The sequence below is a fragment of the Ranitomeya imitator genome, chromosome 10, assembly GCF_032444005.1.
Source record: "Ranitomeya imitator isolate aRanImi1 chromosome 10, aRanImi1.pri, whole genome shotgun sequence".
Lineage (NCBI taxonomy): Eukaryota > Metazoa > Chordata > Amphibia > Anura > Dendrobatidae > Ranitomeya > Ranitomeya imitator.
In genome coordinates this window covers 40,668,906-40,694,836 of record NC_091291.1, presented here as the reverse complement: position 1 = coordinate 40,694,836, position 25,931 = coordinate 40,668,906, and the positions used below count along the sequence as shown (strand labels likewise).

Here is a 25,931-nt window from a genome sequence, read left to right as displayed (position 1 = left end):
AGCCAGCACTGCTTATGGTCAGAACGCAATAACTGAAGTGCAATTGCACATAAATTCTAACTGTATTTATGAAATGAAAATCTGTAGCTGGCCGTCTGGCTCATAACTAGAGTTGAGCGAATATGTTCGGATTCGGTCACCGAATCTGAATTTGCCATATTCTTGTCATATTGGTACCCATTTGTGCCGAATTTAAGTTTGATGATCAGTTCCGAACATATTCGGTCATTTCTGCTCCCATTGACTCCAATGACGTTTGGCTAATATTGATCACAATCAGAACCCAATTTTGAAAAATTCACTCAAGTCTACTCATAACCCAATATCATGCAAATGCTTTTTGATGGTTTGTGTAGTCACTGTGTGATGACTTAGGTTTGGAGTTAGATGTTTAATTTCACTTGCATCACAAAATGGATCCCTACTCGCCATTCTTCTAATCTGGCGATTTGTCCATGCAGAGATTCACCTCTGTGCATCTCTTGCTGTTATTCCACTTTGTCTTCATTCTCCCAACTACTGGGATACACAACGTTGAGCAGTGTTGACATCTTGGCCTATGCATGTTGCGATCTGATGGAGTGATAAACCGAGGTCTCTCAGTTCAAAGATCCTGTCCCAGTTGAGTTGCGATAAGTGTCGATAACTGGCATGTTGATGAGACTAAAAAATTATAGCTTTCAATCTGGCTTTTATGCCCCAGAATAGGTGAAGGTAGCCACCGGCCGAATGATCGTCACAATCATTGTTCGGCCAACAACTATCTAAGGTGTATGGGGGCTTAAGGACTTTGTCCCATACCAGTCAAGGCTACAGGGGAAGGTCATCTATGTTTGTCTCAGTAAACTCATTTAGGGTATCAGTAAAACCAATCACATTTCTGGATCAGATCAGACAAAATGATTTGGAAGTTTCTGAACATTTTAGGTGGATTTAAACTAAATTGACATACACTATAGGAACAACGTTACTTTCTTCTCAACATGGGAAAGTATTTCAGGACAAAACCTTCAGCAAGGACTGTACGTTGAGAATTACAGTGCAGAATAATCTCTGTTATCAAAAGATGTTCTTTACGACTTACAAAATTATAGGCTAAAGCCGTCTTAAAACTTGAAATTTTAGTCTATAGGAAATGTACTGTAGTATATTATTTCCTTCACAGTTCCATCCCCTACCCCTGTTATGGATGATGCATAGAAATAAGAGCATGTCTCGTTATGACTGCCAAATATCAAAGATAAATTGAGGTAAATGCACCTCCACTAGCACCGATGCAATAAGTTACTTTAATGAAAAATCAACAATGTGCTCTAAATTTGATTTTCAACTTTTATGTTTCAGCACCCAACTGCAATGTTTGCTCTTATGATAAACCTATTTATTCATTTTTATGAGTCATATATTATATGTAGAAAACTATTGTGACACCTACACATTGCTCCTACAGGAGCTTCTATGACTTCCCATTGGAAAACCATAGATATTAATATGGAGTCGGTTTCTTTGCAGCTTTAACATCTTCCATTCTTCGGGGGAAGATTTTGTGCAAAATGTGGGAAGTGTTTGTGGGAATTTCTGCCCATTCATCCAGAAGAGCATAATCTTATTCTAGTTCAAGGATTGAGGTCAAGACTCTTTTTGACCAGTCATGTTCTATCCTACCAAACTCCCCAACCATGCCATCATGGACTTTGCTTTGTGCAGCGGGCACAAAAATGGGGAACAAAAAATGAGCTTTCCCCAAACTGTTCAGTTTTTGTGCTGATCTTAATGAAATAAGGATATTTTGACTTTATCAATTCTGAAATCAGCACAGTATTGGGGACTATTAGACACTATGATCCTCAGCACTTGGTGACCTTGCACATCACTTTTGATGAAAATCCTTGGGCAGATACATTATCTATGGTGCTTCCTTGACCAAGAACATGTAATGCAACTTGTGTGTCCCCTATGGACAGGCCTTGATCTAGTTATAAGCAGCACCTTATTAAAAGTATTAAAAATACAATAGTAACTACCATTGTGATTAATATGTTAAAAGGCCCATTGTACAATTAGACTTAGAACCTTGTACATAGAACACATTTTTATGAGTGATGTGCTGTCCTTGCCTTCGTCCACTGAGTATAGTTCTTTTATTATTGTACTTCAGTACCTTGAAGTTTCATATAAAGAATGAGAATTCTCGTGGTTGGAGGAAGCAGCTGCTGTAACTGTCAATGGCTCTTCTGCAGAAGATTTGTCATCACCTTGTTCCTCCTTAATACAAACGGAGTTTGGATACAATCACAGTCGAATGGCGGTAATGGTAATAACTAAATACTGCACTTGGCTGTCTTTACTTCTTCCTTGAAGCAGCAGGGTACATGCCTTGAGAAGGAATGGGGCTTAGGACCCTAATTTTAGTGATAGGTGATAAATGTGAGTTATGTGAAAATATAAGATTTGCCTGGAAACCTCCAAAGTGTCTACAAAAATTGGTTCCTTTTTTGGTTCCGTTTCTTTGTTTCAAATTTACTCTTTAGATAATTTCTGTACAATACTTGTTGTCCTGAGCCTAATCATGTTATTCTGAGAGAATTTTTACTGTCCAGACCTCAGCTACAGTAATTATGAATGAAGGACTTACTGCGGAGTGTCAAGATGGAAAGCTCGAACACGGGAATGTTACTCAACACAAAAAAGACAAAAATATTGACTCCTGCTAGATACAACCAAGACACAACTGGGATGGACTTCAACCTACTCAGATCGATGATCACTCAAGATGAAGCACCGTCAACGGAAGACAATAGGAGATTAGTTATAGGCAAATTAACAATAACATTACAGGACAAAGTCTTGTAATCGAGGAACATTTCACTGGCAACGAAGACACGGCACATACATATTCTGGTCTTTTCTGTAGTAATGTATGGATGTGAAACCTGTACAATAAAGAAAAAGGACAGATGAGTCAACATCTGTGGTGCTGGAGAAGGAAGTTATCGATACCATGGATGGCAAGAAAAAAAGACAAATCAATTGTGGAATAAATGAAGCCAGATATGTTATTCAAAGCAAGGATCATCAAGCTATGACTTTCCCACTTTGGGCACATTATACAAAGAGAGCAATCACTGGAAAAGGACATCATGGCTGGAAGAATAGAAGGAACAGGGCGAAGAGGAAGACCAGAAACTTGATTGCTTGATACTGTGAAGATAATGATAGAGAAGACCCTGGTGGACCTATCTAGTCGTGCACAAGAACGATCTTCCTACAGATGGTTTATCTAGGAAGTCGTCATGGCTTAATATGGAACTGAAGGTCGTTAAAAAAAAGCAAAAAAACCTCTCATGTTGGAACTGCACTACAAATCTCGACTCAATATTGAAGCCAGCTGTAGAGGATGTCAATCAGACTTTGCTTCCTAGTTTATCTTACACCGAGCATGCTAGTAACAGTAGGCGGTCCACCACCTGACACATGATGCAATATGGAACGGATTAATTTCTTACTCAGGCAGAAGATATCTCGATCTAGGAGCCGACCACTTTGCAGCAGCTGTTTTCTGACAAACTGTAGTCTGATATAACCTTAGGGGGTCAGTGACCAGTGTCGCACCATACACCACAAATACAACACTTGATGCCAAAACCTATAGAAGTATAAACATAAGGATAATAATAATAATAATCTTTATTTTTATATAGCGCTAACATATTACGCAGCGCTTTACAGTTTGCACACATTATCATCGCTGTCCCTGTTGGGGCTCACAATCTAAATTCCCTATCAGTATTTCTTTGGAATGTGGGAGGAAACCGGAGTGCCCGGAGGAAACCCACGCAAACACGGAGAGAACATACAAACTCTTTGCAGATGTTGTCCAAGGTGGGATTAGAACCCAGGACTCCAGCGCTGCAAGGCTGCTGTGCTAACCACTGCGCCACCGTGCTGCCCCTGGGATGAATGACCTCGAGGAAATCAAAACATCCAATGCCGCGGAGACACCATCACGTGTTTCTCAACGCAGTGATCCAGAACACTGCCCCCATCCCTTATAGGTTTTCCTTTTTGGATGCTGCCCTTCCCGTGGTTGTTCCTTCCCGGTGAAAGACCTGGCTATTTATTGCTTGCGTTGAGAAACACGTGATGGTGTCTCCGCGGCTTTTCTACATGCAAAACCTATAGAAGGACAGCGGCACAGGTTGTAGCTGATTGAGGATTGGGCTGTGTTATTTCGGAAACTGCCAATGTTTTTGGGCACCAAATGACAAACACAAATCCTTATTATTTTTGGGCACGGTGTGGTACTTTATAAGGAAGGGATGCAGCAATATAAAATTAAGGGGTATGGCACTATCCAACGTAAAAATGGCCTAGCAAAAATATAAACTACTGTAATTAATTGATATGTTCTAGAATGCTAGAAATACATTTTCATTACGCAGACAGTAATCCAAAATTTCCTAATATATAAACCTTTACTTGTAATTCCTACTTTCCCCTAATAATTGAATCAAATCCTCTCCAACCAAAAAGCTGTGACGAAAGTTTTCCATTCTGTAGTAAATCTTCACGGCTTTATTACGTTTTCATGGTTTACAAGAAAGTCGTTATCACCAAAACAATGCAAAGTCATTTTTTTCTCTGTCTGCTAAAATTAAATGTATATTGGCTGCGAAATCTGAATGTTTCTTGCCAGACATCATACTGTTCCTTGACACTTCATTTCACAGGAGGGTTCGGCAATTGCTTCTGTTTGGAAATGGAGTTATCTTTTGTCCTCTTCGATCTTATTTTTTAGTTTTCTTTCGTTTCTGAGAATTACTTAGAACAATGCAGCTTATACAATACATGCTCATTAGTCACTCAGGCTGTCAATTGCGATTTTGGCTGCCTTTCTCTTTGTTGTCACCCCTACCTGTCATCTCAGAGTGTCTCATTTTCCTGTCTGGTTTGTGTTTTTCTTAGGTAAAACTTTTCTTAGATGACTATTTGCCACAAAGAAGAGCATACTGAAGGCAATAATCTGGCAGGGGGAAATGCACTTTGCTTAATCACTTAATTGCCTTATGTCATATGACCCAGGACTTACGCTCCCTCTAAGCTACGCAATAAACAGTTAAAAGGTTAATGAGGACTCTTAACTGAAGGTTTTATTCACGTTTGCTTGCTCCTCAGTAAGTTCAGTGTTTAACCCTTTTCCTACAATGTTTCAAGAATTTATTAAAATCCTTTATAGCACAGGAACCACCTTATGAATTCAGGACCATAGTGTAGCCCCATGCACTTTTATGTGTGCAAACCTAAGATAAAGACACTTACTAATATTCTCTTACACCACATTCCAAATTATTATGAAAATTGGATTTAAGTGTTATAAAGATGTAACTTTTTGCTTTTCCAATTAACTCATGGGTGGTTTGTGTCTCACGGCCCTTTGGATCACTGAAATCAATCTCAAACTCCAGCGATAATTAGTTTGCCAGATGAGCCCAATCACAAGAAAACTGCTTAAGAAAGACGTTACACGTTATGAAGCAGTCACAGGTTTCAAGCAATAAGGGGAAAGTAAAAGGATCTCTCTGGTGAAATGCCTCGGACAAGGTGTGAAAACATTTCCTATTTCACAAAAACGTAAGCGTGATCATACTGTGAAGAGATTTGTGGCTGATGCAGAGCACAGATGAGTTTGTGCAGATAAAGGCATAATAAGGAAGGTTTCTGCCAGAAAAATGCATCGGATTAAGAGAACAACAGCTAAAATACCATTACAAACCAGCAAACATATTTGAAGCTGCTGGTGCCTCTGGAATGCCACAAACCTCATGGTGTAGGATCCTCCAGAGGATTGCAGTTGTGCATAAACCTACCATTCAGCCACCATTAAACAGTGCTCACAAGTAGAAATAGTTGCAGTGGGCCCAGACATACATGTAGGCTAATTTTAAAACAGTCTTACTTACTAATGAGTGATGTGTAACCATGGATGATGCAGATGGATAGAGTAGGGAATGGTTGGTGAATGGCCATCATGTCCCAACAAGGCTGTGACGTCAGCAAGGAGGTAGCGCAATCAAATTGTATCCAAGAATCATGGGGAGAGAACTGGTAATCCCTTTTAGGGTCCCTGAAGATATGAAAATGATCTTGACAAAGTCTGTAGAGTTTCTGACTGACCACTTTCTTCAATGTTATAAAAAGAAGAACCGTGCCATCTATAGCAAAATCATCTTCATGCTGGCAATGCATTTATCTTATCTTATACTGCAAAGAAGACCTGAGTCATTGGCTGCTATGGGCATAGAAGGAGATAAACTTATGGTGTTGCCACAATCTTCTCCTGACCTCAACCCTATAGAGAACCTTTGGAGTATCATCCAGCACAAGATCTATGAGGGTGGGAGGCAGTTCACATCAAAACAGCAGCTCTGGGAGGCTATTCTACCTTCATGCAAAGAAATACAAGCAGAAACTCTCCAAAAACTCACAAGTTCAATTGATTCAAGAATCGTGAAGGTGATATCAAAGAAAGGTCTTATGTTAACATGTAATTTGGCCTGTTAACATGTTTTCGATTGAGAAAGTTTATTATTTCAGTAAGTGTGACCTCTTAATGCTGGAAATCCAACAAATTATCATTATCAGTTCTTTACAACCCATAAAATGTTTGGAAAGTCCATTGTGCATAATAATTTGGAACTTTGCATTTGGAGGTTTTTTTAGTTTTGAAAAAAAAAATACTTATCACTGGGAGGTTTGTCAAATAAACTTTGAGTTATACTCTAAGGGTTGATGATTTGAACATTAAATTGACTCATTTGCATCAACCATTTAGGAAAAATAATAGCATCTGCATAATAATTTGGAACACGTATTTTAAATACTTCACAGATCACTCAATTTCACTCACTGATGGTCTTGGAAATTCTGATCTTCTTCTGTAAGCTGTAGGCAGGGTAAGACTGGCCCACCAAAGAACCAGAGAATCCTCTGGTGGGCCCTGTCTTCTTCTTCAGGAGAGTTCATAGTGCAAACTTTGCAGCTGCTATGGGGCTCTTGAGTGGGGGAGAAAGGTGGGCCCTCAGAATCAAATCCTCTGGTGGGCCTAATGTTCTTAAGGCTTTAAGTATCATTCCCGAGGAATCTTAGCCCATAAACGATGTCCTCCAGTTTGCTAAAATTTCTTGGGTAGTTGAGAGAGTGGTCCAAAAAGTTGAGATGAGATCATTGCCTTGTTGTACAAACAAGGAAAAGAATACATAAGATAGAAAGGCATTGAATGTTCCTAGAGATACAGTTGGAAGCAGGGTTCACTAGTCCACTAAACAGCTGCACAACATGGACGTGGCAGAAAGAGGAAGCTGTCACCGAATGCCACCAAATTTCCGCAGAGGCAGGTAAACAAAAAGCCTTGAATGATCAAGACTAATCCTAAAAAACTTTTTTACACAGGTCAATGATTTCCCGAATGATTGTTCCAAATTATTGCCCTGTGGTCATCAAAGAAATGATCAACTACAAATGTGTTCACTAAGGAATGCAGTTACATCGCCGTGTCAAAACGCTATCTTACATTTTTTAGTCTTTTTCCTCTTTGATTTCTCATCATTTTCAATTTCTCTTCTCGCACTTGGTGAATATATATAATTTATGTAAAAAAAAGAAATTGGTAAGAAAGAAATACTTAAGTTTTATGTTTTTTTTGTGTAGGTGCAACCAGATGTTGAAGACCTGGACCCCTCTTTATTAGAAGAAAGAGAAGAGAAACCACAGGAGAAGTTAGGAAAGCTCCAGTACTCCCTGGACTATGACTTCCAAACTGGACAGGTGAGGATAAATTATCTTCAGTGACAATGCTAAGGATACACCAGCGCTGTTTCCGTGGATCTATATCCATATACTAAGTTTGAAAAGTGATGTAATTACTGTATAAAAATATATCTATAGATGATTAATGATTTATTACATATACGATAATATAAAATTACCAAGGGGCATTTCTGAATTGTAAGGCTATGTGCTCTAATGGATGGGTGATAACTTATTGTTCAGTGGGGTACAGACTGCTGGGACCCACAAGGATTGACACAAGGAGGCACTTTTATCCCTGCTAGAATGGAGCGGTAGTGCACCTCCTAGACCGCCACTCCGTTCATTTTTCTTATGGGGCTGCCAAGTGCTGGACTCGGATTTTTCCTGCCAACCTTATGGAGAATAAATAGAATGATAGTCGGACATCTGACTTGCCACTTCATTTTGCAAAGTGCCCCATGGGGGATAAATAATTGCCCGTTTTGCCAATTTGTGTGGGTCCTAGCAGTCGGACCTCCAACGTTAACTTGTTTTCACTGGACAACCCCTTCTAACTAACTCTACCAGTCAACCTGGTTTCTAAGTTGCTATACAATGATTATATTGTGACTAGTAAATTTGGCTGTAGGCACACAGGATAACATTTCATGTACTGTCATAGCTGAAAATTACTTAATTATTGATCATTTTCTCGAACCCCTTAATATCTGGGCTTATGTGGGCTATACAGTCATGGCTGAAATTGTTGCAGAAAATGAAGTATTTCTCCCAGAAAATGTTTTGCAATTACACATTTTATTATAGACATGTTTATTTCCTTTGTGTGTATTGGAACAAAACAAATAAAGAAAAAAAAAGCAAATTGGACAAAATTTTACACAAAACCCCAAACGTGGGCCGGAGAAAATTGTTGGCACCCTCAACTTAATATTTGGTTGCACCCTTTGAAATAAATAACTGCAATCAATTGCTTCCTATAACCACCAACAAGCTTCTTACACCCCTCACCTGGAGTTTTGGACCACTCTTCTTTTGCCGACTGCTCCAGGTCTCTCCTATTTGAAGGTGCCTTCTCCCAACAGCAATTTTAAGATCTCTCCACAGGTGATCAATGGGATTTAGACACATTCCAGACTCATTGCTAACCACTTTAGAACTCTCCAACACTTTGTTTCCATCCATTTCTGGGTGCTTCTTGAAATATCTTTTGGGACATTTTCCTGCTGCAAGACCCAAGACCAAGGACGGAAATCCAACTTTCTGACACTGGGCCACTACATAGTGACCCAAAATCTGTTGGCAATCTTCAGATTTCACGATGCCTTCACAAAACCAAGACACCCAGTGCCAGAGGCAGCATAGCAACACCAAAATATATTTGAACCTCCACCATATTTGAGTGTAGGTACTGAGTTCTTTTTTGTGTAGACCTCATTCCATTTTCGGCAAACAGTAGAGTGATGTGCTTTACCAAAAAGCTCTATCTTAGTCTCATTTTTCTACAAGACACTTTCCCACAAGGATTGCGGCTGTTGCGACCGAACTGACAGAAGAACCGGACAGAGAGTGGACCCTCTGGGTCACGGCACTGAAGCTCCAACGGGTGGGTGAACCAGGGAGACCAACTCCTATACAAGGATCGTGAGGTGAATGCCTGAGGAAGTCAGACACCGCAACAGCTGGAACCAAGAGGGACGGCTCAGGAAAGAAGTACAGAAAGGGAAGTGTGAAAATACAGATGACAGCAGAGAACCAGCAATAGGCGAGGCAGAGTAACCAGGACAGGTCAGAAAATGGGCCAGAAGAACATATGGAGTGCACACGATAATCAGGTGTCGATGGAAAGGTGGAGACGCCTGATATACCCTGCGTTGGATTCTGATTGGAATGCAGGAGCTGCTGGGAAAAGGCTGAGAGGGTTAAGCAAAACAAGGAGTGCGCGCCTGCGCCCTCTGGGTCATGGCACTGAAGCTCCAACGGGCGAGCAAACCAGGGAGACCAACCCCTATACAGGGATCGTGAGGTGCAGGCCCGTGGAAGTCAGATATCGCAACAGCTGGAACCAAGAGGAACGGCTCAGGAAAGAAGCACAGAAAGGGAAGCATGAAAATACGGATGACAGCAGAGAACCAACAATAGGCGAGGCAGAGTAACCAGGACAGGTCAGAAAATGGGCCAGAAGAACGTATGGAGTGCACACGATAATCAGGTGTCGTTGGAATGGTGGAGACACCTGATATACCCTGCTTTGGATTCTGATTGGAACGCAGGGGCCGCTGGGAAAAGGCTGAGAGGGTCAAACAAAACAAGACCGAAAAGACACCTGGAGAGGAGCACCTTGCCGAAGCCCCCTAGTGGCAGGAGAGGGAATCGAGGAACCAGTGAGAGACCTTGAGTGAGTAGGAGCCGACGGTAAAGGAAGCCCGGGAGCAGCAGCAATGGAGGAGACAGCAGTGAGACGACGAGAGCGGCGGGGAGGAAGCGGAGCGGTGGACACAGCAGCAGGAGCAGCAGCAGCGAGGACAGCTGTACGTGAAGAGGAGCCAGCGCGACACCAGGAGAGGTGAGTAGGAGTGGCGGCAGCAGCTGCTGTAACAGTACCCCCCTTCTTAAGACTCCTCCTTCCAGGATTGACCAGAAATCTTTTCAAAATACGTGGAGCATTAATATTCTCACGAGGCTCCCAAGACCTCTCCTCAGGACCGAACCCCTCCCAGTCGACGAGAAAGAAAGTCTTCCCTCTAACTTTCTTCATAGCCAGAATATCTCTTACTTCAAAAACATTGTCATCCTCCAACGGCAAAGGTAAAACTGTAGGAGAAGGCGAAAACCTATCAAGGATAACAGGTTTAAGGAGCGAGACATGGAAAGCATTAGGGACCCGAAGCGAAGCAGGCAGTCTCATTTTATAGGCCACGTTGTTAATGCGTCTAAAGATCTCAAAGGGACCAATATAGCGAGGACCCAGCTTGTAAGACGGGATCTTTAAGCGAATGTGTTTAGTAGACATCCACACTCTATCGCCTGGATGGTATGGTGGCTGATCCCTCCTCCTTTTGTTTGCATGTCTTTTCATTCGTGAAGCGACTAGAATAAGAGCATCCTTAGTCTGTTGCCAAACCTGAGAAAAATCATGAGAAAGGACATCAGCTGCAGGAACGCCGGAAGACGGAGACACCGGAAGAGGCACACCAGGATAACGTCCATAGACCACAAGAAAAGGAGACTTGGTAGAAGATTCATTGGAATGGTTGTTATGGGCGAACTCTGCCCAAGAGAGAAGCTCCACCCAGTCATCTTGATGGGCATTGGTGAAGTGGCGTAGATAAGATGTTAGTATCTGATTAATACGTCCCACTTGCCCGTTGGTCTGTGGATGATAGGAGGAGGAGGAGGAGAAATCCAGAGAGATGTCCAGAAGTTTACAGAGAGCTCTCCAAAAACGAGAAGTAAATTATACCCCTCAGTCAGATACGATTCGCTGAGGTAGCCCATGCAATCTAAAGATTTGAAGAATGAAGATCTTGGCTAATTCTGGAGCTGAAGGTAAACCAGGTAGCAGAACGAAATGGGCCATCTTGGAGAATCGATCCACCACCTCCAAGATTGTTGTGCAACCGGAGGAGCAAGGCAAGTCAGTGGTGAAATCCATGGTGATTTGCTGCCAAGGACCCTCCGGCACAGGCAAAGGATGCAGAAGTCCAAAGGACAATTTTCTAGGAGTTTTATTCCTAGCGCAATTTGCGCAAGAGGCCACAAAATCATACATATCTTGATGAAGCGACAACCACCAGTAACAGCGAGAGAGAAGATTGAGAGTCTTCTTGGTTCCAACGTGTCCAGAAATCTGAAGAATGACCCCAGCGAAGCACCTCTAGCCTCTTGTCATGCGGGAAGAAAGTCTTACCAGGCGGAGCAGGAAGAACGTTTTCAGGAGCTACTGTAAGGAATTTTGCCGGATCAATAATATTTGAAGGAGCCTCCTCCAGATCTTTGGGTTGTAAGGACCGAGAGAGTGCATCCGCTTTAGTATTCTTGTCACCTGGTCGAAAGTGACGCTTGAAGTCAAAGCGAGAAAAGAACAAAGACCATCTGGCTTGTCGGGAATTGAGTCTTTGTGCAGACTGGAGATAGGCAAGATTCTTATGGTCAGTAAAAATCATAAATGAATGGATGGCTCCTTCCAAAATAAATCACCACTCCTCCAGAGCAAATTTTATGGCCAAGAGCTCTCGATCTCCAATGGTATAATTGCATTCCGCAGAAGAAAAAGATGTAGAAAAGAACCCGCAGGGTACAAGACATCCGGAGGATGACCGCTGAGAAAGAACCGCTCCGGCTCCCGTGGGGAGGCATCCACTTCCAGAACAAAGGGTTTACTGGTCACAGGCTGATGTAGGACTGGCGCAGAGGCGAAGGCCCGTTTCAGGGCGATAAAGGCATCTTCATCCTCCGGCGACCAAGAATTAGGCATAGCTCCTTTCCGGGTAAGAATGAAAAGCAGCTTAGTCAGAGAAGAAAAATGAGGCACGAATTGTCTATAATAATTAGCAAAACCTAAAAAACGTTGAATGGCCTTTACCCCAAGAGGATGCGGCCAATTTAGCACAGCGGACAGCTTCTCAGGATCCATCTTCAAACCGAAGTCATAAATAATGTAGCCCAAGAACGGCAAAGAGGTTTGTTCAAAAAGGCATTTCTCAATTTTGGCGTAGAGATGATTCTCTCGAAGACATTGCACGACCAAGTGGACGCTCTTCCTGTGAGAGGCAAGATCGGAAGAAAAGATGAGAATGTCGTCCAAATAGACTACGACACAGGAATGCAGAAGATCCCGAAAAACCTCATTGACGAATTCTTGGAAGACTGCCGCAGCATTTCAAAGGCCAAAGGGCATGACCAACTATTCATAATGACCATCTCGCGTGTTGAAAGCAGTCTTCCATTCCGTATTCGGACCAAATTATAGGCCCCCCCAGATCCAGTTTGGTAAAGATTCGAGCCCCTCTCAGGCGGTCGAAGAGATCAGGAATAAGCGGAAGAGGATACTTTTTCTTGACCGTGATGTTATTCAGCCCCCGGTAGTCTATGCAGGGCCGAAGAGATCCATCCTTCTTTCGGACGAAGAAAAATCTGGCCCCTGCTGGAGAAGAAGATTTCCGGATGAAGCCCTTGGCCAAATTTTCTCTGATGTATTCAGACATGGCTGATGATGTTTCGGCTGTTGACAGAGGATATTCTCCCTCGTGGAGGCGTGGATCCAGGAAGAAGTTCGATGGGGCAATCATAAGCCCGATGAGGAGGAAGAGACTCAGCCTCCTTCTTATCAAAAACATCAGCAAACGAATGATATGCCAGAGGGAGACCAGGAAGATCACAGGATGTAAGGTAATAAAGGGAATAGAGGAAACCACCGAGCGGAGACAATGTTCATGACAGGAGTGTCCCCAGCAAAGGACCTCCCCGGACCGCCAATCAAGGACTGGCTCGTGCGACCTGAGCCAGGGCAGGCCTAGGAGCAAGGCGTGAGACAAATTAGGCAAAACATAAAAGTCATTTTTTTCTCGATGGAGGGCTCCAACTTGCATCTCCAATTCAAACGTAACAGAGGTGACGGGAACAGATAACGGTTTGCCATCCACAGCCGAAATTATTTGCGGATCTTCAAGAGAGACATCAGGTATATGGAATTTGTTCACCTCCTCTTGGTGAATGAAATTGCCAGCCGCACCCGAGTCCACATACACCTCCCAAGATCTACGCTCACGACCTAAAGAAATTAGAACTGAAAAAGTTAATGGTAGAGAGGAATTTTGGTCACCTAGGAAGGCCTCTCTTACCTGGCCTAGGCAGAGGAGTTTCCCACTTTTTCTGGACATGAGCACAAAAAATGATTAGCTCCCCCACAGTAGAGACACAACCCCTGCGCCAGACTATCCCTGCGTCGCTGCTCCGACAACTTTATACAATCAACTTGCATAGGCTCTGAAGCAGAAATACTGGGGAGAGTGGTAGAGGTAGGGACGGAAGACCGATAAAGCCTAGGTGGTCTCCTTTCTCTGCCCAACTCAGTGCTCCTGAAACCGTAAATTGATTCAGGTAGCCAGAGATATTAAATCCTCCAGAGAGGTAGGAATGTCCCGACCAGCAAGCTCATCCTTGATCTTACCCGAAACGTCCCTCCAGAAAGCCCCCTCCAGGGCCTTGTTATTCCACCCTAGTTCAGAAGACAGGGTGTGAAAGCGAATGGCGTATTGCCTGTAAGAATACCCTGTTGAAGGCTGAAGAGGGACTCGGTAGTGGAGGCCAAATGCCCAGGTTCATCGAAGACCCTACAGAAAGTATCCAGAAAATTTTGTATATTTGTGACCACCGGGTCATCCCGTTCCCATAAGGGGTTCACCAAGGCCAAAGCCTCCCCCTCGAGGTAAGACACGATAAAAGCCACTTTGGCTCGATCAGAAGGGTATTGTTGGGGTAATAATTCAAAATGTAAACGGCACTGGTTCAAAAAACCCTGACATAACTTGTGATCTCCAGAATATTTAGGAGGTTTACCCAAGCGTGGTGGTGGATGGGACACAGAATCACAAGGCGGAGCTGAAACTGCTACTGTCACAGAGGATTAAAGGGAGAGTAGGTGGTCATCGACAGACTCCATGTAATTAAGTATATGCAACTGAGTATCTCGCTGCTGCAGGAGCTTGTGCTGGAGCCCAGCCAAGAGTGAAGCATTCCTGGGATCCGAAGACTGCAAAGCTGACAACCGGGTGTCCATAGACTTCATAGCGGACATGATCTGAGACTGATTCTCTCGCAAAAAGAGTAATTATTTTTGTGTCGCAGCAGAGGAACCAGCGGGGTCCATGGCCTGATTATACTGTTGCGACCGAACTGACGGATGAACCGGACAGAGAGTGGACCCTCTGGGTCATGGCACTGAAGCTCCAACCGGCGAGCGAACCAGGGAGACCAACCCCTACTCAGGGATCATGAGGTGCAGGCCCGAGGAAGTCAGATATCGCAACAGCTGGAACCAAGAGGAACGGCTCAGGAAAGAAGCACAGAAAGGGAAGCATGAAAATACGGATGACAGCAGAGAACCAGCAATAGGCGAGGCAGAGTAACCAGGACAGGTCAGAAAATGGGCCAGAAGAACGTATGGAGTGCACACGATAATCAGGTGTCGTTGGAATGGTGGAGACGCCTGATATACCCTGCGTTGGATTCTGATTGGAACGCAGGGGCCGCTGGGAAAAGGCTGAGAGGGTTAAACAAAACAAGGAGTGCGCGCCTGCGCCCTAAAGCACCTGGAAGGAGCCGAGACAGACTGAAAAGACACCTGGAAAGGAGCACCTTGCCGAAGCCCCCTAGTGGCAGGAGAGGGAATCGAGGAACCAGTGAGAGACCTTGAGTGAGGAGGAGCCGACGGCACAGGAAGCCCGGGAGCAGCAGCAATAGAGGAGACAGCAGTGAGACGACGAGAGCGGTGGGGGGGAAGCGGAGCGGCAGACACAGCAGCAGGAGCAGTAGCGAGGACAGCTGTACACAAGGAGGAGCCAGCGCGACGCCCGGAGAGGTGAGTAGGAGCGGCGGCAGCAGCGGCTGTAACAGCGGCTTACTCATGTACATTTTGTCAAACTGCAGTCTAGCTTTTTATGTCCTTATGTCAGCAGTGGGGCCCTCTTGCATCTCCTACCATAGTGTTTAATTTAATTCAAATGACAACGGATAGTTCGCTGCTTCCTGAGCCCACAGGATAGTTTGAATTTCTTTAGAACTTGATTGGGGCTGCTTATTCACCATCTTGACTATCCTTTCATCAATTTTTCACTGCTGTCCATGTCCAGGGACAGTAGCTACAGTGCCATGGGTTGTAAACTTCTTGATTATGTTGCGCGTCATGGACAAAGGAACTTCAAGAGCTCTGGAAATGCACTTGTAACCTTGAGATTGTTGATATTTTTCAACAATTTTGGTTCTCAACTCGTCAGACAGTTCTCTTCTCCTCTTTATGACCTCCATGCTTAGAGTGGCACACATGGAAGTAAAGGAGAGAGCGAGTGCTCGATGTGAATGACAGCCCAGATCAATGAAGGGAGGAGAGGGAGGTAATACGCTCAACTCTGATGGTTGCACAGACCAGGCACAATACCATGAACAGACATTAGAAACTGCCAATCCTGGAGCACTGCAACACCTTCTGCCAACACCTGGTGTTTAACACAGGAGCCATATCAGAGGAGAAATGATGGGAAAAGTGGATGGATTTCTCAGAGCGCCACACTCAGATGAAAGAGACTAGCCAGATCAGTAACCATGAAGATTTATTAGGCACAACGTGTTTCTGGGACGATCCGTTTCTTTATCACGTCTATGATACTCACCTGATGAAGGGGATGGATCGTCCCAGAAACACGTTGTGCCTCATAAATTTTTGTGTTTCATGTTTACTGATCCAGCTGGTCTGCATCTGAGCGTGGAGCCCTGAAAAATCTGCCCACCACTCCCATCATTTCTCTAGCGTGTGGCATACCCCACATACAGACAAGCAATGCAAAGATTGAATCAACATCTCCCCTTTTTATCTGGCTTCAGGTGTGATTTTCATATTGTCCACACCTGTTACTTTCCACAGGTGAGTATGAATGAGCATCGCATGCTTGAAACAAACGTGCTTACACACAATTTCGGGCCCATTTTGGAGGTTTTGTGGGAAATGATGAACTATTTGTCTTTTTTTCTATATTTTTTTGTGTTGTTCCAAAAAGCACAAAAGAAATAAACATGTATAATAAAACATGTGTAATTGCAATAATTTTCTGGGAGAAATACTTCATTGTTTGGAACGATTTCAAGGGTGCCAGCACTTTTGGCTGTAACTGTACTTAATCTAGAAGTTATAAGCCATAATGAAAGACATACAATTTAGCATTTATATTCAGAGGTGTAGCTATAATGTATAAAAGAGGTCGCAGCCACAGAAAATCCCTGGTGCCTAAGGAAGCCCAAAGGTCCCTGTGCACGACCTTATTACAGATTTACATTATAGCAGGTTGAGATAAGAGTCCAGAGCTCCAATGTAATGTAGGTGAACCACTGGTTGAGACATCTGAAGCCCAGACATTGATCTGAGTTTTGTATTTTCTTTGCTTCTCTGCCCAGCTGGTTGTGGGAATCATACAAGCTGCAGACCTCCCAGCATTAGATATTGGTGGAACTTCCGATCCATACGTCAAAGTGTTTCTCCTTCCAGACAAAAAGAAGAAGCATGAAACAAAAGTTCATCGCAAGACACTTAATCCAACCTTCAATGAGTCCTTCACCTTTAAGGTAAGAGTTGATGTGATATTATAGAAAATGTGCAATCCTTAAAATATAGCCAAAGGAACACAACTATACTCAAGAGTTCATCCAAGAGTTGAGGATACACATAGCGTAATGTCTTGTGAAATCTGCTATATTTCGATATGTTGGTATTTGGTATGGTGTGAATTGTCCGTAATCTTCGGCCACTGGATGGGGCCCTCAGAACTGTCTCCTACCCTCCCGCATCCACTGCTCATCCTTTGATTAGCCAGCCTGGCGGCGTGATGCACATGTGCGTTGCTCCAGGATGGGTTGTCAAAAGAAGAGCTGAAGATGCTGGCAGGTAGGAGCAAGTTTACAAGGCTCCAGTCTGGACGGGTAATGGACGGGTACTGCAAATCAATTCATACTAACTCTAGTAGGTATAACTAATTGTGAGAACTAAAAATTAAAATATTTTTTCTGTAATTGTTTCAATTTTGCTAAGTGCGCATTCAGATTTTTTTGCCATTATTAGCTCAATGTGTAATACATGAACAAGTCGTGTCTACCACTTAGACCTGGTTGGGTTGTATGGGGATCTGGAGGTAGTTTCAGATGTTATCCGAGTGCAGTCTGGTATTTCCCATAGACTCATTGACTTGCATGGCCGAGTGTGATCCAAATACTGGATCAAACTCAGACATGCTGCTACTTTTTTCTCCGAACAGCCTCCGTCTGAGGAAAAAAATAGATATGTGCACTGCCCTGTAGAATAGCATTGGTCCAAGTGTGATCCGATGTTTAGTCGAATCGCACTTGAATGTGATAATACGGTGGTCTGGCGAGCGCTAAGAATAGGTCATCAAATTCAGATCGGTGAATGTGCAACGCCCCGCTCCACCATCAATCAGCTGGTTATGTTGTCAGCAGCAGCCAGATGTCATAAATTGCAGAATAGAAATACTCAGCTATACAGATTCCACAGTGGGGTACTACAGGTCCATGACTATTCATTGAAATATGGGTGAATCTCTAGTACCCTACTCCGGCATCTATACAGTTGATGGATCAGTGTAGTTTCACAATCTGCTTGCCACCAGAACCAAAACAGTGGGGGTGCCGGATGTTGCACCCCCATCTATCTGATATTGATGACCTATTCTGTCACACTGGTGAATCGTGGACCCACTGCACCACGGGCCGGGGAGAACCTGGAAGGGCGCAACTAAGCAAACAGCTAGGTTTTCACTAGAGCCCCTGATGGTGTGGTTAGACTTGAGCCACAGGTGGATGCCAGGTGCCACTCCAGGACAGATCCAGATCCACCTGAGTCCAAGGGTCAGGACAGTAGACATGGGCTCTGAGTCTAAGGCAGGACTGGTTTCAGTTTCATGTACCATAGGAGCGGATTCCGGTTCGGGTACTGCAGGCGTGGCTTCAGGATTAGGTACACCGGAGTGGTTTCAGGTTCAGGTACTGCCGGAGTGGTTTCAGGTTTGGGTATTGCAGGTGCGGCTTCAGGTTTGGGTACTGTAGGGGCGGCTTCAGGATCAGATACCGCTGGAGCTGTTTCAGGTTCAGGTACTGCCGGAGTGGTTTCAGGTTCGGGTATTGCAGGTGCGGCTTCGAGATTAGGTACTGCATGGGCGGCTTCATGATCAGATACCGCTGGAGCTGTTTCAGGTTCAGGTACTGCCGGAGTTGTTTCAGGTTCGGGTATTGCAGGTGCGGCTTCGGGATTAGGTACTGCAGGGGAAGCTTCAGGATCAGATACCGCTGGAGCGGCTTCGGGTTCAGGTACTGCCGAAATGGTTTCAGGTTCAGATACTGCAGGTGTGCTTCAGGATCAGATACCGCTGTAGCGGTTTCAGGTTTAGATACTGCAGGGGCGCTTCAGGTTCAGGTACCGCCGAAGCAGTTTAAGGCCCACGTGCTGCAGGTTCAGTATTGATTCAGACTTTTTCTTAGTGTCACAGTTCATGAAGTAATTGTATACAATTGAGTAGATGATGGGGTTCCTCTGTCTCAAGCATAAAACTATTGAGTGGTATCATCTATGGCTGTCCTTGAATCCCTTAACACTCCCCTCCTGCGTTATCCAGCAGATGGTGTATTTCCTATGCAGATGGCTCGTGAGCAGGCCCCTAACTCATTATTCTGGATGCTATTTAGATTTTTTTTTCTGCCCAGTTATATTTCTTTTGTATAATAATTTTGCAGACATCACTCTCCATTTTATGGTTTTATCTTTTATCCAGATTCCTTATGCAGAACTCGGAGGAAAGACCTTAGTGATGTCCGTTTATGATTTTGACCGATTCTCTAAACATGATGCCATTGGTGAGGCCCGAGTACACATGAACACTGTGGACCTGGCTCACGTTATCGAGGAGTGGCAGGATCTTCAGTCTGCTGAAAAAGAAGAGGTAATTCAAGTGATCTTATCGTCTATAATGGTGGCCAACGGCATAAATTGACAAACTGTGGGTGCAGATGAGATTTGCTGCGTTTGGATGAGATTTCTGTAAATTGTGTCTAAAATGTTTCTAATACAAGAGTGGTCCTCACAAAATAATAGTGGTCCTCACAAAATCACAGAGACATGTCTGATCTTTATCTGATTCTCGGATAAAATTTGCCAATGCAAGTCTGTGTCCGTGAAAAAATCAGAATGCAATTAGATGATATCCATGTGTTTGTTTTTCACGCACTGTTCCGTAGGAGAATTTTGAGAAACCGCCATCATTTTTTCTTTTTAAAACTGAGGAAACTCTGATTGTAATTTCTGAAACTCAGGCTGCTTTTGTCGTATAAGAACAATCACTGACAGCTAAATGAGGCCTTAATTATGTTCTCCTTTCTATAATAACTATTTTTACATATAGGACATACCATATTTCTTGCTTTTAAGTGGTCGTTGTTCTAGAAACAGCGATTCAGACTGGGACTGGTTTTCTTTTCTTTTCTTTTTTTCATTTATTTCACACATTGAACTTCCCATAATGTCATAAAAGATTTTGGGAAGCTTTTCAACATTTAAAAATACATTTATTTAAATCTTATTTCCCCTGTAACTTGGTCTAGCATATACGTCCTATTTATAGGGCATATGCAGCAGCTTCCTGCTTGAACTACTGAGCTGATCCGACTCTGTTAGGATTCAGCAGATTTTGCTCCCTCCCGGCACCTGGCAATCACATGATCGATGGGCCAGAAGGGGACATTTATTTATTTCTGATTTCCCCTCTAACTGGGTCTAGCATATTAGCCCCAGTTACAGGCAAATACAGCCTCCTGCTTGAGCTACTGAGCTGATCCGGATCTGTTAGGATCTAGCAGTTTGTACTCCCTCCTGGCACCTGGCAATCACATGATCAATGGGCCAGATGGAGGAAGTGCTGTCAGCATTTCCCAAAGTTTGTATATATTACTTTTTATACAGTGACCAAGAAGGCACGTAATAGACCATTTCTGCTTTCTCTGACATCCGACACTCCACTTCTTGCTTATTCAGCAATGAAGTGCTAAAACATTATTGCAGAATAATATGCAGAATGCCCCAACGTTTTTTGTCAATGGGCACTGATGGGTTCAGATGCGATTGCTACCTCTGCAACTTCTATAGCTGCACCACTATTTATATATATATATACATATACATATATATATATATATATATATTGTAGGGGTTTCACTCGTTCAGGTGCGACGGCTGACACTCAGGAGGCACGTTCCATTAAAAGTTCACAGGGTTTATTGCTCCATAAACCACATAGCAAAACAGAACACAAATAGCGTTTAGCTCAGGAAAAGGAAAAACAAGTGTCCAGTCCTTCAGGCTCAGTCCTGGAGCCTTAACACACTCTGGAGACTAACACCTCCACACATATACCTCCTGTGTTAAACATTAGCCTTTCTTTTATATATATTTATATATGTATATTTATATACACCCAGGAACCCATCACATGATTAGACATGTGGTTATGACATCACCACAGGTCCTGAAACACACATAGATAGGCATGGTTATGTCACAGCGACAAGCCACCTATGTGACACATATCTCACATCGACTATACAACCTTTAGCCACGCTACAATATATATATATATATATATATATATATATATATATATATATATATACGTAGCTGTATATCACAACATGATAGTTTTTCTTCTAATCTCTACTAGTGAATTTTTTCTCATGACATTACTTCTACCAAAATGTACTTACAATAGTAAGTGAGGTAATGCAATCGCGAAGGTGAGCAGAAATCAGAACAATGGATGTGGTATATGTGGAAGTACAAGAAAGCTTTGGCCTTTTCTGCATCCACTTTATAAATAAGTCCTAATACATGCCAGTACGTGCTTTTTCTCATTTACAGCTTCCCCAGTGAGTAATGATTCCTTATTTACCTTTAAATTAATAGGCTCCCTGCAGAGTGCGGTTGCTATATTTTCTCACGGCGTGACATTAGGTTTTCCCCTATTTATTCACTGTGTTATGACTTACTTTAGTTTTATCACCAATTACGCGGTGCCAGCTGATTTCATAGCTTTCACATTTGTACTCCAGGAAATTGTAGGATCACACTACTATAAGGTCATAAAATCTCATATTCCAAAAATGTTTTATTTACTTGTTATTTTTATTTTCTTGCTTTAACATTTTATTATCACTTATTATTATTTATTACCAATGGACTTTACCAATAAGAGTTAGAAAAGGTAGAAAAGTGGTAGCTTTATATGGAGTTTATTTCCTCATGTATCATTGTCCGATGTGATATCCTAGCTGAGTAACCGTACAAAGCATAATGTAAAATAAGGATTATTATGCAGTAAAAGTCATAATATTAAGTTATATTTTGTATTCTATTTAGCCCATTTACCTGCAGATATACCGTAGGGTCAATCCGCAGGTATGTAGCATTAGAATGTTGCCTGGCTGCGGTTACAAGGAGAAAATAAACTTGGCTCCATCCCGGGAGCCGCCGGCTTTCAGTCATGGAGCGACTACATTCACCGCTCATCATGAGTGGAGGCTGTAAGTCTGACCTGGCACTATAATTGAGAGCTTTTACTACAGCATTTCTATATTTGTATAGTGAGTGGTCTGTGAGTAGTAACTATAACGGCTCTAGGCACGTCCCTATGACTGAAAGCCGGCGGTTCCCAGGAGGAAATAAGTTAATTTTCTCCCATTAGCTGCATTCTCAATAAGGTGGCCAGGCAGCATTGTAACTAGAGTTGAACAAATATGTTCGGAATTGGTCGCTGAATCTGAATTTGCCATATTCGTGCCATATTGGTACCCTCTTCGCGCCGAATTTATGTTTGATGATCGGTTCTGAACATATTCGTTCATTTCTACCCCCATTGACTCCAATGACGTTTGGCTGTAGTACAAAAACAATTTTCAGCGCTGGTCATAATCGGAACCAAATTTTGAAAAATTCGCTCAACTCTCATTGTAACTCTATTTACCTGTGGACCTGCAGGTAAACAGCAGTCTCTGAGATGACAGGTTCCCTTTAATGTACAGGTAAACCCATCATCTCAGAAATACAGATGCTGTTGTCTTACCTGTTCCGAAAGGTATTTAAAGTAATCCCCAAATGCTTCAAGACATTTTCACATTTTATCTTCTTGGCATCAGAAACATAGAAACACCACTGAGTCAATTCAAGAATAGCATGAAAATTGTCTTTGAAAATCAGTTCTTACATAGCGCTCATAGAAAACAATCTGGAGGTGTAAAATCAGGTAAATATGGTGGATTATATGCCCTTAGAGATGAATCTGTTACTGAACACATCAGGAATTAGCACCATAGAGGTTCCCACTGTGTAGCCGCCAACATTGTCCTGGAAGTACTGGAGCTCGTAAAAACCGGGCCGTGACCTGTAAAGGATCAATTTACAAAAAACATTCTTCTGCTTCGTGTCACGCATGAGGGTTATCCATTGACCACATGCAAGAATTTTGCCTGCTCCAAAAACCTAATAAATACAACTACCTACCATAGCCTGGACCTGTGCACTCAGGTTATCTTTCTTGGGGTGGAGGACTTGAAATATTTCTTCACCGATCATTTTTTCTAAAGCGTAATCTACCTTGCCACACTATTTGGTTCATCAATTGGTTTATCTCTGGCAGTTCACAAATATCTTTTGCTGTATAATTTTGATTCTTTCTTCCACCTTCCCAAAATATAAATCTTCCAAGGTCTGCAACTTTATAACAGTATAGAAAATATTGAGCTTGGTAGAAGCTACAGTATGAAGCCAAAATGATCCACGGGAGATAAAGATGACGCTTTTTCTTCTTTTCATTCATAATTAAAGTATAACATTGGCAAACAAATTGTTAGTGGAGGTAAAATGTTAATGGTAGAATAAAGTTTTAGGCAGAATATTGTATAAAAGATTTGGAGAGGGCTCAAGGAAAACAGGTTGACAAAAAAAAAATATATGGAGTCTCACAACGAAAAACTGTGAAAGTGAAAGGCTATAAAATTAAGCATTACTACATAATTGCATAGTTAATAGAAAAGAAAAAAAAATAAATGTCCATTCAGTTCAACAGCGAGATTGGTCTGGACAAAGGGAAAGGGAATCACAATGTATGATCTGGCCCAAATCTTTCCCTCACGATTCCAGTTGTCAATCCAATTTGACCAAACATTCAGAAAAGATCCTCTTCACATTTACTATGTGTATAGAGTGGTCTGTTTCCTCCTACATGGAAAAATCGGCACCAATTTGCCCGGAGGGTTGTCATTCCACTGAAGAAGTCAAGAGGTTGAACATTATGATGTTATGGAAACCCTTCTTTAGAGAGAGCTTTAGGGGAGGCACAAGGAGTCATGCCCATGTCCAATGTTGACCCATCCCGGATCGGAGACAACGTATACATGGGGGTCTGTCTGTGTGTAAAACCTGTCTGACCCATCCTCAAATGCATGGGTTTTTTATTGTCTTCAGAAAAGAGAAAGTTACAGGACTTAATCACAAAGGCTACGTCACTTACAATAAAGTTAACTGACTTCTGGCTTAAAACAGATTCCAACTGTCTACAAGCGAAAACCAATATCCTGTTCTATTACATTTACAAACAAAGCTTACTCTGAGCATACAAAAACACAGAAATATTAAAATTAAACTAATAGATATCAATTGTTTAAATGATAATCAATGCAAGATATAACAGATCAACCATAACAATTATTTTTTTTTACCAAATGAACAAATGACAATACCTTGCTAGAACGTGACCGCTATGGTGCAGTGAGATTCTGTCAGTGGTTGCCTGGCAGCCATAAAATGGCGACCATGGACAGGCTTAGCACAAGCCACTCTGTTTACCAGATCCCAGGGTCTGCACTGGCCTTCACCTTTTAATCCCTGTACAGAGGTGCGGACTTAAACAGGGCCATCCCTGGGCCGAGGTTGTGAAGTAAGCTGCTGTACGGTGGTGCAGGCTGGCAGGAGTGGTCAGGACAAAATCAAGAGGGCTGCAAAAGAACAAAATTGTCAGGCAGGAGAAACGTCAATAAACAAGACGAGGTCAAAACAGGAAAACACAAATACTATGCAGGAGCGGAAACCACAGACCTTAACCAGTGGAGCGCAAAGCTATATCTGGCAGCTTCTAGCAGTAAGCTGGAAACTTTAGTAGGGTGCGGAGCTTTCCAGTTGATTTAAGCAAGGAGCTGAAAACTTCAGCTAGACAGCACACACGCTCATACTGTCAGACTGGACGTCACTACAGGTCCCAGCCACTCTAACCTTAGTGGCTGCACAGAGCCTACAACCCAGAACTTCTGGTTCCAACATCTCTTCTATCACCAGTGCCGCCCGCAAAATGAATACAGCAACGCCTCACGACAGAAGTAGAGGTTGCAGGTGGGTTTCCTCCGGGTTCTCTGGTTTCCTCCTTCACTTCAAAGACATACAGATAAGAAATCTAGATTTTGAACCCTAATGGGGACAGTGATGATGATGTCTGTAAAGCGCTGTGGAATATGGTGGTGCTATATAAGCAAGTATAATAAATAAGTAAATAAATAGGGGCGCTGCCATTAGATGGCTATGTAACGCAATATATTTAAATAAGGGCTGGAACCAGGAAGTGAGTCAGTCTGTGGCTGAGACATTTTAGGAGCAGTGGATACCCCGGGCTGAGGAGATCTAAGAACTGAACCTCAAGAATAGAGCCTGCTACGAGTGATGAGGATGCGAATAAATGTGACGTTGGAGTGAGCACACCAGAATTTCCATCCAATCCTGAAGATGCTAAGAGTTGATAATGTGGGCAGCTCTAAATTAAATTACATAAGGGTGCAAAATCTGGGAACTGTGAGCTGATCTCACTTGACATAACTATAAGTAAACCACTACGGCACTGGATAGCCAAAAATGGTGACTGATTGCTGAAGTGATGTTTTATTAGTCTCCAACCAATGAAACAGATAACGTAATAACCAACATTTTGTCTGTCTAGGCCTTTATCAACATACTCTGTGTCACATGAAGGCCTATATATGAGTTAAGCAGCTTGATTGAGGAACAAGCCATGCTGTGTTTGTTCAGTGCCGAAATTATTGACTTACATTTTTGACATTTCTCATTCTTCTGGACACGAACCACATACAGTTGAGCAGACCATTTTCGTTCCAATTCACTTGGCATTACTTTCGTACAAGTAAGATTACTCCATATTAATATCATTGTGTGTATGGTGAGCATAACAACGTTTAGAATCAAATTGAAAGAACATGTGTTCCATATAGATATAGGAACAACCATGAAGATATATATT

General features: G+C 42.7%; 1 protein-coding gene across 2 annotated transcripts in view; it reads left to right on the top strand.

Annotated features, from left to right (window-relative positions):
- The window catches only part of SYT5 (synaptotagmin 5), a 245,708-nt gene that overhangs the window by 203,843 nt on the left and 15,934 nt on the right, over positions 1-25,931 (top strand). For both annotated transcript variants that reach the window (XM_069742798.1, XM_069742799.1), the window contains exons 4-6: positions 7,708-7,824; positions 16,975-17,142; positions 19,359-19,526. In XM_069742798.1, coding sequence (XP_069598899.1) covers positions 7,708-7,824; positions 16,975-17,142; positions 19,359-19,526 — 453 coding nt within the window. The remainder of the gene's footprint in view (positions 1-7,707; positions 7,825-16,974; positions 17,143-19,358; positions 19,527-25,931) is intronic.